Source organism: Phocoena phocoena, chromosome 10 (assembly GCF_963924675.1).
Source record: "Phocoena phocoena chromosome 10, mPhoPho1.1, whole genome shotgun sequence".
In the NCBI taxonomy this organism is placed as follows: Eukaryota; Metazoa; Chordata; class Mammalia; order Artiodactyla; family Phocoenidae; genus Phocoena; species Phocoena phocoena.
Genome location: NC_089228.1, coordinates 88,695,094 through 88,711,840, shown reverse-complemented (window position 1 = coordinate 88,711,840; position 16,747 = coordinate 88,695,094). Strand labels below are relative to the sequence as shown.

The window sequence follows — 16,747 nt, the reverse complement described above, 5'->3', positions numbered from 1 at the left end:
CACCCTCCCGGCACTGCTGGCAAATGCTGTGGGAGGCTCTGCCCTTCTCCGTCTTCCACGCCACACTCCTGGAATGGAGTATAATGGTGGCCCTTCATCGAAACCTTCGGTATTCCTGGCACTCTGCCCAGGCTCTGGGCATGTGAATTCTAACCCTTTCAACATCTTAAAGTAGATACTGGTCTCCCTACCTCACAGAAGAGGTAACTAGGCCTGGAGAGCTTAAACCACTTGCCTGGGGTCACACAGCTAATAAATATCTGAACTTGGATTCGGTTTCTGGTCTGCCATGCTATGCATTATACTGTGCACCTCCTGCTGATATGTATAGGAAACAAAAATAGTTTAAATTGATAAACCATATTTGAGAAGCAAATAAAATAGTGACTTTGTAATTTTACAAAAATAATATGAGGCAGTTTGCATATTTCATTAGGACCATAAAATACCATGGAGTGTGTTCATCGTTACTGAATCTTAAATGTTCAAGACACAATATGGATACCTCGTTCAACCCTCATAACACCCCCATGACGCGCGGATACTTACTCTGTCTCAGGTGATTCTGTATGGAGGCAAAAGAGAGGATAAATTATTTGCCCAAGAATTCTCAGATGGAGCTGGGATTAGAGCCCAGAGCCCATGCACTTACTGCTTCTAGAACAGCTCCCATTTGTTTCTCTGGTGATAAAAGTGCCCAGGTTAAAGGCCTCTCCTTCCTTTCCCTAGCAATACATGTATAACTGCTAGAGAAGAAGGAAATAATTAGAGGTTGACTATTGTTACCATCCCAACTGTCTTTATCTTTAACTGATTGAAATCTGATCCCTGAAGGTTCTGAACATCAAAGTTGTTTTTGATTTGGTTTGGTTTGGTTTGGCTTGGCTTGGTTTGGTTTGGGTTTTTTGGCATATATATGTGATGCTACTCTAATAGATGTATTACTTTAGTAGGATTTGATAGGCTGCACTTTTGAAAATTAAAATATGTTTTAAGAATTAGGAAGTAAGTATGTTTAGAAATTAATCAAGGGAACAGTGAGATTTACAAGGGGGAAGAAGCATGTTAATCAAAGCTAACACTTTCTTAATGTGTCCTTAGTCTACTATGACTGGATAAATACGTGGATCTTTTTGATTGAACGAAGGTCATATCCTGCTTTGTTTCTATCTGTTTTGTAAAAGGCATTTCTAAATGGAATTTGATTTCTTAAGAATTATAAATCTGAGAGTTGATGTTTAATTAGTTTTAGTAAATAATAAAATTTCTTGTATTTGTTGCATTATAGCTTGAGAGATACAAGTGTGTCTTAAATTTCAAAAATTAATGACTTGGTAATGTTTAAGAGGTTTCTGGAAGGTTCAAGCCTTCTATTTACTTTCCAGAACTATTGACTATGCCAGGTTTTTCTCTAAAGTCAATTGTATACATTATTCTGCGTGTGTGTGTGTGTTTCTAAACTTTATCTTGCTATTGGTTATGTATCATCACTTCACCTGTAAACCCTCTTTATTTTCATTACAGTCTGGAAATACTACATTATTTTAGATTCATGAATGGTGCTTCTGACTGTGTGGAAATCGCAATAGTTGTGCATTTATATGTTTGACAATCTTGGACTTTATGAGAAAGTCCTTGTATTTCCTGTATTTCTAAATTACTTTTCCTTCAATATCACAGCGGTAGTGACAATTGAAATGTACAAAGCTAGCTGGCAACAGATCACTCTGTCACCTGAGAAACTTTTTTTCAATCTTACATTTAAAAACATATCATCAAACTCCTTTAATCAAGATGGTGAACTGGTACAGGGTGAAGATAATAAAAGAAGCACAGCATGGTAGAGACAGGCTGCATTTTCTCTCTCCTGCTGTGTCATCAAGCTCTCACCTTGATCTTAGGGAGAATGGCAGGGTGGGCTTCTTGTGGGGCTGCGTATGGATGCCACGGTACTCCATACGATTCTGTGATGCAGACTTGCCCCCAGGGACAGGAGAGCGGCTTGCCACCATATGGGTCAGTTATGTTCAGATGTGTTAAATGTTTGAGTGAGGGAGGGAAAAATCAGTGCCCAAGAAAGAATGACTGTGTTGAACCCAGCCACAGATAAACCACAGTGCTGGTGTAATAGGTACCTTTTATATTTTGAGCAAAATTTTATGGCAAATGAGTTGGAAGGAACAGAGGAAGAAATTCTGTGAAACTCTTGTTAAAAGTTGAAGGGTGGTGGGGCTTCCCTGGTGGCGCAGTGGTTGAGAGTCAGCCTGCCAATGCAAGGGACGCGGGTTCGTGCCCCGGTCCGGGAGGATCCCACATGCCGCGGAGCGGCTGGGCCCGTGAGCCATGGCCACTGAGCCTGCGCGTCCGGAGCCTGCGCTCCGCAACGGGAGAGGCCACAACAGTGAGAGGCTTGCGTACCGCAAAAAAAAAAAAAAAAGTTGAAGGGTATTTTCAGGCTGAGAGCACAGGTGCGCTACCTGTACTGCACCGTTGTGAACCAGAATATGTTAAAAACCCAACCAAACGGTGGATGCTTTGAGACTCGCCTAGTCCTGCCCGGGGCAGCCTGAGCCCTGGCTCCCTACACCAGTGATCACCGAATGGCAGCTTCTGGGATTGCAGACACAGAACCAAGGTTCATTATTCAGAACTGGGGGTGGGACAGGGGCAGATCTTCCCTGAAGCTAGTAGAGCTTAAGATTCAGGGCCTGACACTTTGAGGGGCCCCTTCCAAGGCCCTGTTCTTAACTTTGTATTGAATTTTTCTTTTTTAAGAGAAAGCATCAGGCCCCACAGTGTCTGGATCTGTGAACCTACTGAAGTTATTGGTAGGGTGTGAGCGAGGCTGTGTGTATATCGGCACGGATGCCTCCACAGTTTTCTGGGGGAACAGTCTGTAGTCCTCACTGCCTTCTCAAAGCCATCTGTGACTTAAAAAGGTTAAAGAACTCAGGCCTAGGAGAACTTAATCAGCCTCTTAGTTCTTGTCTTGTAAACCCAAGCTTAGGAAGTGATGGTTTAATTGCTAGAGGAAACAACTCAAGACTCTTCTACAGTTGTGGGCATCGATCACCAGAGACATAGCTAAACATGTTTTTGATCAGTTGTATCTCATCTGGAATACTCATCCTCATATCCGTTCATTCACTCATTCGTTCGTTCGTTCATTTCTGAACGCTTGCTGAGTACCTGCTCTGTGTTTGCCGCTGTGCAGGTTCCAAGAACCCAGAGATGAATTAGGCAACCTCTCTGCTTTTGAGGAACTCACAGAGCTTCCGTTATTTTAGCTGTAGAAGGCTGCATTCTTTCCCAAGGTTGAGTGCTGACCTTGGGGCTATTTTTAACCAATCAAAATGAAAGCTTGTCAACATATTCCCAGCTCCAAAATATCATGCAGAAAGCCAATCGTACAAGAGAGCGGTTTCCCGGGGCAGGTCTGGGTGCAGCCGTCACTGCTGCGGGGACCACGGCTCCGTCTGTCCAGCTGTGACCTTCTTGTCAAGGGCCCCCAGTGCAAGGACAGCAGCAGGGTGTCAGCCCAGATCCCTGAGGAGCCCAGAAGTAAATGATGGCTCGACTACCACTGGGGTTGAGAGATTCATCCTTGTGGACAAAAGCTATATTAATTTTGCAATCAGTGTCCTATAGTCAAAGCAAGAGTTCTTCCGTATCTATCACAGGCAAATATTAGCTGGTGGAAATTGGGTTGTGAAAGTTCTTCTCATTTCCCCATTCCTCTTCTCTGTCCCTCCATTACCCACTCAGCTGAACTCAGCTACTGTTGATTCTACACTGTGTCTGTTTTGCCCTCCTTTCCGTGCCTTCCGCCATCCTCCCAACACAGGTCCTCAGCACTCTCCACCTCATCTGTCGCCACAACTTGCCCGCGGATTCTCTACCCCCCCCCCCCCCGCTCCCCTCAATGCACCCTACACCTTCGTGCCAGAGTTACCTTCTGTAAAGCACCCTTCCAGTGCTTCTGCTGTGCATGGCGGGGCTGCCATTCCACACAGGGGCCGAAGCTGTCCCCAGATTGTTCGAGAGTGTGGAAGGAAAGAATAAGCCACGTGAAATGGTTGTTTGGAGGCATCTTGTGCTTCTGTGGCTTTCTTGCACTTCCACAGCCGCGCCTGTGGCTCGCCCCCTCCTCCCAGCCCCGCAATGTTTCTTCCATCCCGGATTCTCCTTCCCCACCCCGCCTCCACCTCTCAAAGTGTTATACAGGTTTCAACAGGGGAGACACTGATTCTAAGGCCTGTGCATAAGGTGGAAATCTTATAGCGTGGAATCAAAATTACACGTCGAAACACTAGAACCTCCCTGAGAGTGGCCAGGTGCCCCCTGTCCCCTCCTCCCCGCACCTGCTGAGACGCATCAGGGGACAGAGACCCCCTACAGAGTCTCACCGTCATGTCTCCTAGCTCCTCGTGTTCTCCCCAAGCAGGGTTTCCCAGCCTTTCCACGTCAGGCATATGGCACACCAGAGTGGATGCAGAGGCTGCGTGTGGGGGTGGAGCCCTGTGGCCACTCAGACCCCTTCAGGTGCCCCCTGGGCGTCAGGGCAGCCCTCCTGCAGTGGTGCGTCAGCTGGGAGTCCCTGTCCTAAGGGACGTGTTTGATGAATAAACTGACTTCGTGGTTTTTTTCCTGTGTCATTCTTCTTTTCCTGAGTAGATATGGTTGCATCCCTAAAAGTTAGATACGTCTGTGATGACTCCACTCTACATAAATTCTACCCTTCGTGAAGTCGGCCTTGATTCTCTGTAAACACTGTTTGTCTCTTTCATATAGTTTGTGTATAATCTGGAAATTTATGAACTTGGTCTGACCCTTCAAGGAAAGGAACTATAGCTTGTACTTAGCTTGGCCTACCTGGCCTATGGTAGGTGTTTGAATGTGCCTGTGTTGAAGGAGTGAGTGATAGCTTCTTCTTACATCATACTAAAAGCTTGTGCACAGCAAAGGAGACCATCAACAAAATGAAAAGGCAACCAGCTGAATGGGAGAAAATATTTGCAAATCACATATCTGATATCTGATGAGGGGTTGATATCCAAAATATATATAAAGAACTCATACAGCTCAATAGAAAAAAAAATCTGATTTTAAAAATGGGCAGAGGGGCTTCCCTGGTGGCGCAGTGGTTGAGAGTCCGCCTGCCGATGCAGGGGACACGGGTTCATGCCCGGGTCCGGGAAGATCCCACATGCCGCGGAGCGGCTGGGCCCGTGAGCCATGGCCGCTGAGCCTGCGCGTCCGGAGCCTGTGCTCCGCAACGGGAGAGGCCACAGCAGTGAGAGGCCCACGTACCACAAAAAAAAAAGAAAAAAAGTGGGCAGAGGATCTGAATAGACAGTTTACCAAAGAAGACAGACAGATGGCCAACAGATGCGCGAGAAAGTGCTCATCAGCACTGATCATCAGGGAAATGCAAATTAAACCCACAGTGAGATGTAACCTCATACCTGTCACAATGGCCATCATCAAAAGAGATAAGAACTAACAAATGTTGGTGAACATATGGAGAAAAGGGAACCCTCGTGCACTGTTGGTGGGAGTGTAAATTGGTGCAGCCACTCTGGAAAACAGTATGGAGTTTCCTTAAAAAACTAAGAATAGAACCAACATATGATCCAGCAATTCTACTTCTGAGTGTTTACGCAAAGGAAACAAAAACACTAACTCAAAAAGATGCGTGCATCCCATGTTCACTGCAGCACTATTTACAATAGCCAAGACATGGAAGCAACCTAAGTGTCCATCTATAGGTGAGTGGACAAGGAAGATGGGGCGTATGTATACAATGGAGTATTACTCAGGTGTAAAAAAAAAAAGGAAGTCTTGCCATTCACAACAACATGGATGGACCTTGAGGGCATTATGCTAAGTGAAATAAGTCAGAGAAAGGCATAGAATCTAAAAAAACAAAACAAAACCGAATATATAGATGCAGAGAGCAGAATCGTGTTTGTCAGACACAGGGGGGTGGCAGGTGGGCGACAGGGGTGAAGGGAGTCAAAAGATACAAACTTCCAGTTATAATGTAAATGTGTCCCGGGAATGTAACGTACAGCATGCTGCCTATAGTTAACAGTACTGCGTTGTATATTTAGAAGTTGGTTAGAGAGTAGACCTTAAAAGTTTTCATTACAAGGGAAAAAAATTGTAACTGTGTTGTAACTAGACTTACTGTGGTGCTCATTTCACAATGTATACAAATATTGAATCCTTACGTTGTGTACCTGAAACTAATACAATATTATATATTAATCATATCTCAATAAAAAAATAGCTCCTTCTAGGGATCCTTTGCTTGACTGATGTCACATTAGCGCTTTTTTTCTTATTTTGCATCCTTAATGTCTTTCGTTTTCCTCTATGTTTCCCTCTCTATAGGAATTCAGAAATATGCTTGGGAACCACCTGAATGCGGTATCCCACACCTTGGGTGCAACTCAGCAAGACTCGGCGAGTTCCAGAATGGCGCTACAATTGCAAAGGCTACACCAGGACTGTACACTGAGGATGTCTGTGGTCCTGGCTCTGTTTGCTTTTCTTTTTGCTTTTTTGATCAAGGTCTGTAATTAAAACACAACTAACTGAAGCATCAGTGAAGAAGAATAATGGGTTCGATCCCTGGTTGGGGAATTAAGATCCCACGTGCTACACGGTGTGGCCTTTAAAAAGTAAAATCTGTGAAGAAGAATGAATTTCTAATTAAAATCTTCAAAGAAAAGGAGAGCGACCACATCACTTCTCAAAGGGCAGTAATTTATACTGTCTCCCTGCCCTTCAGCCACACTCTTTGATGGGGCTTACCCAGTCTCATCTTGAGTTGGACTCATTGGTTATTTGACCTAAAACCCAACAGCTGCCACAGCATGTCTTTTCAATTAAGCTCCCCTTGGTTTATTTTTAGCAAGAAATGCAAGCAAGTGGTCGCATTTTCTTTAAATCACCAATCTTCAAGTCAGAACCTGTTTGTACCGTGGGTCTGGTCACCTCTTCCTTATGTGGGAAGATTTTCCATTTTCAATAAACATTTTTACATGTATCTTTCTCTTTATGCTTTGTTTGGGGTCCCGATGCTACTACAAACATCTTATTTTCCACAGCAGATGTGTTCCTGAAAAGTTTACATGGAAACCTGTTTCTGGAACTTGAATCCTTTCAGAACATACAGGGAGAGCCTACCAATCAAACGACTCCTGGCAACATTCTGAGAAGTCTGAGGAATCACCCACTTCTTTAGCTCCCGCAGACTTTCAAAGACTGGACTTGTCGAAAACAAGCTCTGCCTCTTTTCTGACATTTTCGATGGATTCCATCCACTGTCTATTTCTACCTGACATCACTGGCCATTTACTAAATGAAGTGATTTCTTCCACAATAAAAGGAATTGTTGTAATGAGCAAGGCTTATGACTGTCAGCATTTGAATAAGTTATTTGGATCGTATAGCGCAGGGAAATCAGGCGCCCAGTCATTAGCACGGGACAGTTTTCATTTTTAAACGCCCATCCCTTTTCAGCTCTTCATTTTATCTCAAAATGTTTCAACCTCTTCTGTATCTTTCGAATCCAGATTAAAATTAAACTATAAGTCGGTGAGTTAAATACCCAAAACAAAAAACTCTAGTATCAGTATACTTCTCCCGACCTTGGTATGTGCTTCTAAGAGGAGATCACATTTAAAATGCAAGGGTTTGTTCCTGCTTCCTCTGAGTCCTGCAGTGAGATGTCCACTTGGGATCCCCCTGTTCTGGCAGCGAGAGGAGAGAGATGTGTTGGCAGAGAATAGGAGCCTGCCGGGTGCTTCCTTTCTTGAGATATGGGCAGTCATTTCTTTGTTAATAAACAGAGTGGGTTCCAGCGTGGTACTTATTTAATAAAAACCTAGCAGAAGTGGAAATGCTACCGAAAGCCTAGAGTCACACTATATAAGACATAAGAAAAGCTTCGCATCTGGGACAGATTGGAGACAGAAAGCTTTTTTTCTATTTCCACTGTCTCACTCTTTTCCTCTCACCCCCTCATCTGCTTCTTTCCTCCCCTCTAGCTCTGTAACTGTCTCTCCTCCGCTCTCGTCCCTTCACTTTTTCTTCTGTGAGAGTGATACACCCAGCAGTCCGATAGCCCCACGGCTCCTCACCAACCATGGTGGGGATTATCAGGAATTGTTCAGCCATACGGGATTGTCCCCGCGCCGCCGTGGCTGTTACATAACCCCAAGTAGGCTGCGACTCCACTCTGCTCTTAGGTCCAGAAAGTTTAGAAGCCCCACAGCAGGGACCAGATCATACGTGATAGCAGCCACCATATTGGGGACCAGTTGGCAAGGGGGTGGCAGTGGTCTGGAGATCCAGCTTGCTTCTCCATGACCTCCTGCTAGAGGGATACGAGAGAGAAGCGTGGGTGGGTGTCAACCACTCAGTTATCTTGTAGACAGAATTCTGAATGCGACTGAGCCTGGGCGCCATAGGGGTAAGTGTGGCATCAGCAAAGCTGTTTCCTTTCCAGCTCCTCTCCTTCCTGCCCGTAGTGTGATGGCACATCTACCCTTTTGGGGTTAGGCCTGATGGTGTGACCTGTTCTGGCCAGTGCAAAGGGAGTGGAAAGGTCATGTCTTTCTTTGGGGCAGACATGTTCAAATCCAGTCTGCCCTGTGTTCTTTGCACCATAGACGTCATTGTGGACACACGTGTCGGGATGAAGCTTCCTCCAGCCTGGGTCCCTGAGGGAGTGCAGGGAGATCGCCTTCTGCCGGCGTGTGCTAGAACTTGTGTAGAACAAGAAAGGAGCCTGTGTTGAGCCACTGAGCTTTGGGAGCTGTTACCATGGCATAAGTCAGCCTATCCTGATTCACACAGTGTCAGGCGTGGTAGTATAAACTTATCAAATGTGCTATCAGTTGACCTGCAGTTTGTAAACATAACTGTTGTTACGCCTTATATTTTCTTTTCATGTTTTTCCTTAGCACCAAAGTCTTTTCATTTTTCCTTTAATGCGGCCCTCTCTACTAAAACGGAAACCCGTGAAGAGATCTGTCTTCGTTCATTCAGGCTGCTATAACAGAATGCCATAGACTGGGTGGCTTCTATACAACAGAAACGTATTTCTCACAGTTCTGGAGGCTGGAAAGTCCAAGATCAAGGTGCCAGCAATTCGGTAGCTTGTGAGGGCCCACATTCTGGTTCATAGATGGCCGTCTTCTTGCTGCGTCCTCGTATGGTGGAAGGGGCAAGGGAGCCCTCGGTCTCTCTCGTAAGGGCGTTAATCCCATTCATGAGTGCTCTACCCTCATGACCTAATCACCTTTCAGAGGCCTCACCTCCCACCATCACATTGGCGATTGGGTTTTAACATATGAATTGGCAGGGGGCGGGGAGGACAATATTCAATCTATAGCAATATCTTTTGAATACTTGGGCCAGTTTTTTCCTTAAATTCTTTATTAGAGTAAAACAAAAAGTGCACATACATGTATAAAAGTACGTGCATAAATCGTAGGGTGGCAGCTTGATGGATTTTCAAAAAGTGAACACATTGTAACCAGCACCAAGTAGGGTCCCCATGTACCTTCCCAGGCACTAACTCTGTCCCCCAAAAGGTAACTACTATCCTTATTTCTAATCATAGATTGGTCTGCCTGTTCCTGAACTTTATATAAATGCAGTCATACAGCAGACAGTGTTTTGTGTCTGCCTTCTTTTGCTCAGCGTTGCATGTGAGATGCATCCAGGTGGTTGTGTGCGGCAGTAGTTCATTCACTTTCATTGTGGAATAGGATTCCGCCGTATGAATAGACCACATTGTAATTATCCATCCTACTTTCGAGTTGTTTCTAATTTTTTGGCTATCAGCATAATAATGCTATAAACATGTTCTTGGGTCCACAGAGATGTGCATTTGTATGAACTTATATCGAGAAATGGAATTGCTAAGTCAGGGCGTTTGCACACGCTGCCCTGGTGTTTGGAAAGCGTTGTACCCATTTACGTTCCTGTCAGCAGTATCTAAGAGTTCCGGGTGCCATCCCCTTGTTGACGTGAACTCTGCCACTCTCCCCACTGTTTCTTCTCTCTCTGTCTTTTTTTGTTTTTTTTTTTTGTTTTTTTTTTTTGTGGTATGCGGGCCTCTCACTGTTGTGGCCTCTCCCATTGCAGAGCACAGGCTCCGGACGCGCAGGCTCAGCGGCCATGGCTCACGGGCCCAGCCACTCCGCGGCATGTGGGATTTTCCCGGACCGAGGCACGAAGCCGCGTCCCCTGCATCGTCAGACGGACTCTCAACCACTGCGCCACCAGGGAAGCCCTTTCTCTCTGACTTTGTTCAGCAGGCCTTGTCTCTGTTGTCTCTCATCCGTGAGGCAGCCCTGTTTTGATAATAATGATAATAGTGATAACCATCAACTCTCTAGCCTTTAAATGTGTCAGACAAAATGATGTGGACTTCACAAGTGTCCATCGGTCCTGAAAACACAACCCTGAGATAGGTACTATCGTTCCCATTTTGCTAGAAAAAAAAAAAAAAATTTAAAACACACAAGACTAAGTAACTTGCCAGGGGCACAGAGCTACTAAGTTCTAGAGGCAGAACTTGAACTCAGCCTGACTCCAAAGCCTGTGCTTCTAGGCTGTATACTCTTCCCGCTCCCATGACCCCGTCTTCCACCTAAACTTGACCTGAACCAATAGACGGGTATCTAGGATTAACTCTGTGGATGCCTAGGTTCTGGGGGAGCCCAGCCTTTCTCTCCATGTCATCCTTCCTGCTCCAAGAATGTGCATGGTACTTGATGCACTCTTAAAGGTTTAACAATCAAGTTTCTTTTCCTTCCTTCCTCTCTCCCTCTCCCTCTCTCTCTTTCTTTCTATCTTCCCTAGTTCATCAAGTGCAAGACTGTCAATAGGATAACATAAAAATTCTTTGGTGAAAACTTTGCTTTGTTGCTACGAAAATGTGTCTAAACATCAGATTTCCGTATGTCGTTCAGTCAAAACATAGGCTTTTCCATTGACTTCACTCCATGTTGAAAATTTCAATGTATATTATGAGATGTCTTGGAGGGAGAATTAGAGTTACAAATGAAGCTTCAAGAGGTTTTATCATTATAAAATAAGCATAGGGGAAAAACGTAAAAGGGAGAGAGGTAGAGAAGGGAAGAAAGGAGGGAGAGAAAGAAGAAAAGGTAAATGATAGGGGGGTAAGTGATATTCTTAAGGCTTGCCTGACCCCGAAGCCCCCCACGGTGCTGCACTGAGCTCACAGGAGCGCCGCGGGACATTTTAAATTTTTGAGGGAAACACAGCGACACCTATCAGATACCATGTAAAACTATTAGCTCAAAGTAGTTCACAGTTTCAACAGTAAAATGCACAACATTTTTTGATGTTACCGTATCTTTGTAAGACTAGGTTTTAGGTGGTTACTGTGATAAAAAAGCAGGTACCAAGTGAAAAATCAATGTTTAACAAGGAATGAAGGTGATTTTATTTCAAGGTTTGAGAAGTTGTGCAGTGCCCAAAAGATACACACCTCCCATTAATAGATAATTATGGCAATTTTAGAATGAAATAGATAATTTATTTCAATTTACATGTATTATTTTTTCAAATAGTTCTTGTAAGAAATTAAGATACAAATATTTCTTAAGTTGTTAGGACCTACCTATTTAATAACCAGAGTGGTTGGCTGTTTCTTTTGGTCTAGGGGTGCCATGAATCAAGAAAGCTTGGGCATGTCTGCTGTATGATACAACCTAACCTAGAGCATCCATGCCAAATTTATATTTAATCTGCAGTTCTAACCACTTCTCAAAGTATTTTTAGTTTGTAAAAGTTAATTCATCGATAGCACATTTGATAAATTTATACTTGCTTTTCCACTGAGCTTGATTTTTTTTTTTTTTTTTTTTTTTTTTTGGTGGTACGCGGGCCACTCACTGTTGTGGCCTCTCCCATTGTGGAGCACAGGCTCCGGACGCGCAGGCTCAGCGGCCATGGCCCATGGGCCCAGCCGCTCCGCGGCATGTGGGATCTTTCCGGACCGGGGCACAAACCTGCGTCCCCTGCATCGGCAGGCGGATTCTCAACCACTGTGCCACCAGGGAAGCTCTGAGCTTGATTTTTATGCTGTTGAAGCCATAGAAGTTGAGTTAAGGAACCATGAAGGAGTTAGGGACCTGAATCAACTGGGTTCAGATCTCAGTTGTTTCCATTACAAATCTGAGGAAAATAGTATAGGGGAAGAGCATGAGATTTTTGACATCAACAAAAGTTTGGTTTAAATTTGCAGCCGGACCACTTCTTTCTGAGCCTCATCTGTAAAATAGGAACACAACTGCATTGCAGTGTCATTAAAGATGAAATGAGATAACATGTATCGAGTAGTGTGTCCTAGGCACACATCCTTCCTTCCCCTTTCATGATTCCTTTAGCCACTTAAACATGAAAACAAACTTTATAAATAAGGTTAGGTGTTTTAAATTTTGTTATTAACACATGACCACCCAAAAGAATTATATGTAGGATAAAAAGATTCTTGCCTCAAGGGACTTAAAGTCTAATTTTAACAAATGCAGCAAAGGAAGAAAAATTCAAAGAAAATGGATTGCAGCTGTATTTGAGGAGATCAAATTAATGAATGCTGTGTAGCACAGATTTGGGTGGCCAATCTAAGATCAAGAAGCGCATTTTTCCATGGCCAAAGATTAAAAGAGCAAAGAGATTAATAGGGAGGCCTAGAAGTCATGCCCTTCCCCACCCTACCTTGGGGTAAAAGGAAGTGCAGACACTATTATTCTTCATTAGTTTTTGGTCAATTATTTCCTACCAGCACTGTTTCCTAGAGCTCTATAGCCAAAATATCCCAACTGTGTAACAGGTGAAGCAAAGAGCTTCAAGTGGTCTCTTACGGTCTTCCTAATTTATGGGCATCTGGATACACTTACAAGTACTGGTGAGGCAAGTGCCCAGAAAAAAAAAAATGTAGGGGGAAAAACCCCAGAAACCTTGGATCAAGGTGAGGGAAAACTTGGAGTTCAGAAAAGCCTGAAGAACTAGGAATTTTAACTCTCAGGTTTATCTAATCTGCTTTTAATATGTGTAATTAATCATTATAACTATAGATGTTATCCCAGACTGTCCGATTCCAAGGTCCAAGCTTTTAACTTCTGTTTTGAACCCCCAGTTTCCATAAAGAGGAATAAAACACAAGTGCTTTTTAAACAGACCTAAAGATTTTCAAATAGATGTAAAGGAAGTTGTTTACTTATGACTCAATGTACTTGGGTCCAGCCTTTGTGACCTGAAGCATACCATCCACATAATGTATACATAAGTAATGAAGTAATGAGTCTAAGTACAAATTCCAGCTCATTTTGAATTCAGTGTTATCTCCCTCAAAAGGTCACTTTAGAATGACTGTTGACACTCAATCCTGAAAGAAATTCCTCATGCTATCTTGTGAATCTTTGCCCTTGCAGGAGGAATTTATGTGACATTTTACTCTTACAAGTGTAATCTGTTTTGAAATAACGAGAAATAATTTAAACAGTGAGTGAAGCATAAGAGTGAACTAGGTATATTGGTAGGAGTCCCTGGGAAAATTCTTTTGCGGGCCTTGGTCCTCTAAAGAAAAGACCTTGCGGCAAGAATTATTTTCTTTAAACCCTAGACTTTCCCCCCTGACCAGCATGAACAAAGAAAAGTCCAGGAGCGGGTGGAGTCACAGGTGAATTCTACTAAACATCGAAAGAATAATAAATACCAATTCTTCTTAAACTCTTACCAAAAAATGGTAAGAGGAGGGAACACTTCCTATCTCATTCTATGAGGCCAGCGTTATCCTGATATCAAAGCCAGATAAAGACACTGCAAGAAAATTGCAAACTAAAATCCCCTATGAATATAAGTGCAAAAATACTCAAAATATTAACAAATTAACTTCAGCAGCATATTAAAAGGATTGTTTACCATGACCAAGTGGCATTTATACCAGGAATACAGAGTGGTTCAATATAAGATCAATCAATTTAACATCACATTAATTTAAAAAGGGGGGGGCACGTGATCATCTCAGCTGAAACAGCAAAGACATTTGACAAAATCCAACGCCCTTTCATGACAAAACTTCTTAGAAAACTAGGAATAGAGGGGAAATTCCTCAACATGACATTTATGAAAAACCCACAGCTAATACTATACTCAGTGGTGAAAGACTGAAAGCTTCCCCCTAAGATCAGGAGCAAGACAAGGAGGCCCACTTTCACAGCTGCTATTCAACATTGTACTTAGTAGTTCTAGTCAGAACTGTTAGCCAAGAAAAAGGAAGAAAAGGCATCCAAATTGGAAAGGAAGAGGTAATTGTAGGTGACATCATGATCCTGTGTATAGAGAAGTCCAAAGGATCCACAAGGAATCTGCTGGAGCTAATAAACAAATTCAGCAAAGTTGTATATTATAAGATCAACATGCAAAAATCACTTGTTCCTTTTTGGATTGTTTCACAATCCAAAAAGAAATTCAGAAAGCAATTCCATGTACGATAGCATCTAAAAGAATTAAATACTGAGGAATAAATCTCACAAAAGAGGTGAAAGATTTGTATGCTGTAAACTACAAAACATTGCTGAAAGAAATTTTTGCATATCTAAATAAATGAAAAGATATCAGTGTTCATGGATAGGAAGACTTAACATTATTAAAATGTCAATGCTACCTAAAGTGAGCTACAGATTCAATACATTTCCTATTGAAACAGACTTTTTTGCAGAAATGGAAAAGCCAACCTTTATATTCATATGGAATTTCAAGGGATCCCAACTAGCCAAAAGAATCTTGAAAAAGAATAGATTTGAAAGAACACTTTCACTGTTCACAAACACTTTCCAACTTCAAAACTTACAACATGGCTACAGCACTTGAAACAATATGGTACTGGCATAAGAACAGACATATAGATCAATAGTATAGAATAGAGATCTCAGAGAAAATTATTCCCATAATTGGCCAATTGATTTTTGATAAGAGTGCCAAGATCATTCAATACAGGAAGGACAGTTTTTTCAGCAAATGGTGTTGGGGGAACTGGATATCCACATACAAAGGAATAAAGTTGGACCTTTCCTTACCTTTCACCATATATGAAAATTAACTCAAAATGGATGAAAGACCTAAATAAAATTAAGAGTTAAAATTATAAAATTCTTAGAAGAAAACAAAACATTGGGAGAAATCCTCATAGCATTGAATTTGGCAACAATTTCATAGATGTGACGCCAAAAGTATAGTCAACAAAAGAAAATTTTTAGATTTCATCACAATTAAGAACTTACGTGCATCAAAGGGCACTATCAAGAAAGCAAAAAGACAGAATGGGAGAAAATATTTACAAATCATTTCTCTGACAAGAGATTCATATCCAGAATATATAAAGAACTTCTATAACTCAACAATCCAAAAGCAAACAACCCAATTTAAAGATATGCAAAGGACTTGATTAGACATTTCTCCAAATAAGTTACATACACAGCCAATAAGCACATTTGTTCAACATCTTTAGTTATTGGGCAAATGCAAATCAAAATCATAATAAGATATTACTTCACACCCATTAGGATGGCTACCATAAAAAAAAAACACAAATAAGTAAATAAATAAAACCAAACCGAACAAAAAATAAAAATGTTGACAAGGATGTGGAGAAGTCGGAGCCCTCATACAGTATTGATGGAAATGTAAAATGGTTCAGCCACTCTGGAAGATAGTTTGGCAGTTCTTCAAAATTGAAACCTAGAACTACTGTATGACCCAGCAATTCCACTCTGAGTTATATATCCAAAAGAATTGAAAGCAGGGACTCTAATACATATCTGTACACCAATATTCATAGCAGCATTATTTACAATAACCGAAAGGGAGAACCAACACAAATGCCCACCGATGGATGAATGCATAAACAAAATGTAGTATATACATACAATGGACTATTACTCAGCCATAAAAAGGAGTGAAATTCTGACACATGCAACAACACGGATGAACCTTGAAAACATTATGCTTAGAGAAATAAGCCAGACACAGAAAGACAAGTATTGTATGATACCATTATATGAGGTATCTAGAGTAGGTAAATTCATAGAGACAGAAAGTAGAATAAAGGTTACCGGGAGCTGAGGAAAGGAGGAAAGGGAAGTTACTGTGTGATGGGTACAGAGTTTATGTTGGGTATGATGAAACAGTTTTACATACAGATAATGGTGATGGGTACAAAACATTGTAAATGTATTTAATGCCACTGAATCATACACTTACAAATGGTTAAAATGATCAATATTATGTTATACACATTTTACCAAAATTAAAATGGCATTGTAGTCTAAAAGTGTATGGTGAATTTGAGAAACAACGTGGCTAGAGTGAAGGCTATATAAGAGAAGTGCCTAGAAATTAGACTAAAAATACGCTCAGGTTGTGAAAAGTTTTGATCCCATTGTAAGGAATTTAGACTTTATTTGATAGTCAAGGAAGAGCCACTGTAGGCTTCTGAACGGGCTTCTGAGCATTGCAGGCTCTGAAGAAATTGTTGTCTGAAAAGATAAGCAGTGACCGTCTGGAGGCTGGCCTGTTCTGTTGATGACCCAGGCCAATGGGCTCCCGTTTCCTGACCCTATACCGCCACTTTCGGAAATGTACAATGTAGTCATCACTTTTCAGGGGCTGTGAAGCAAGGCTTAAGGAGAGTTAA

The 16,747-nt window shown here is 42.2% G+C and overlaps 1 protein-coding gene across 1 annotated transcript in view; it reads left to right on the top strand.

Moving 5' to 3' along the window:
* Positions 1–6,588, top strand: part of CDKAL1 (CDK5 regulatory subunit associated protein 1 like 1) — a 640,361-nt gene extending 633,773 nt beyond the window's left edge. The window contains exon 16 of the mRNA XM_065885642.1: positions 6,397–6,588. Within this exon, the coding sequence (XP_065741714.1) occupies positions 6,397–6,588 (192 nt within the window). The remainder of the gene's footprint in view (positions 1–6,396) is intronic.
* Positions 6,589–16,747: the final 10,159 nt, after the last annotated feature.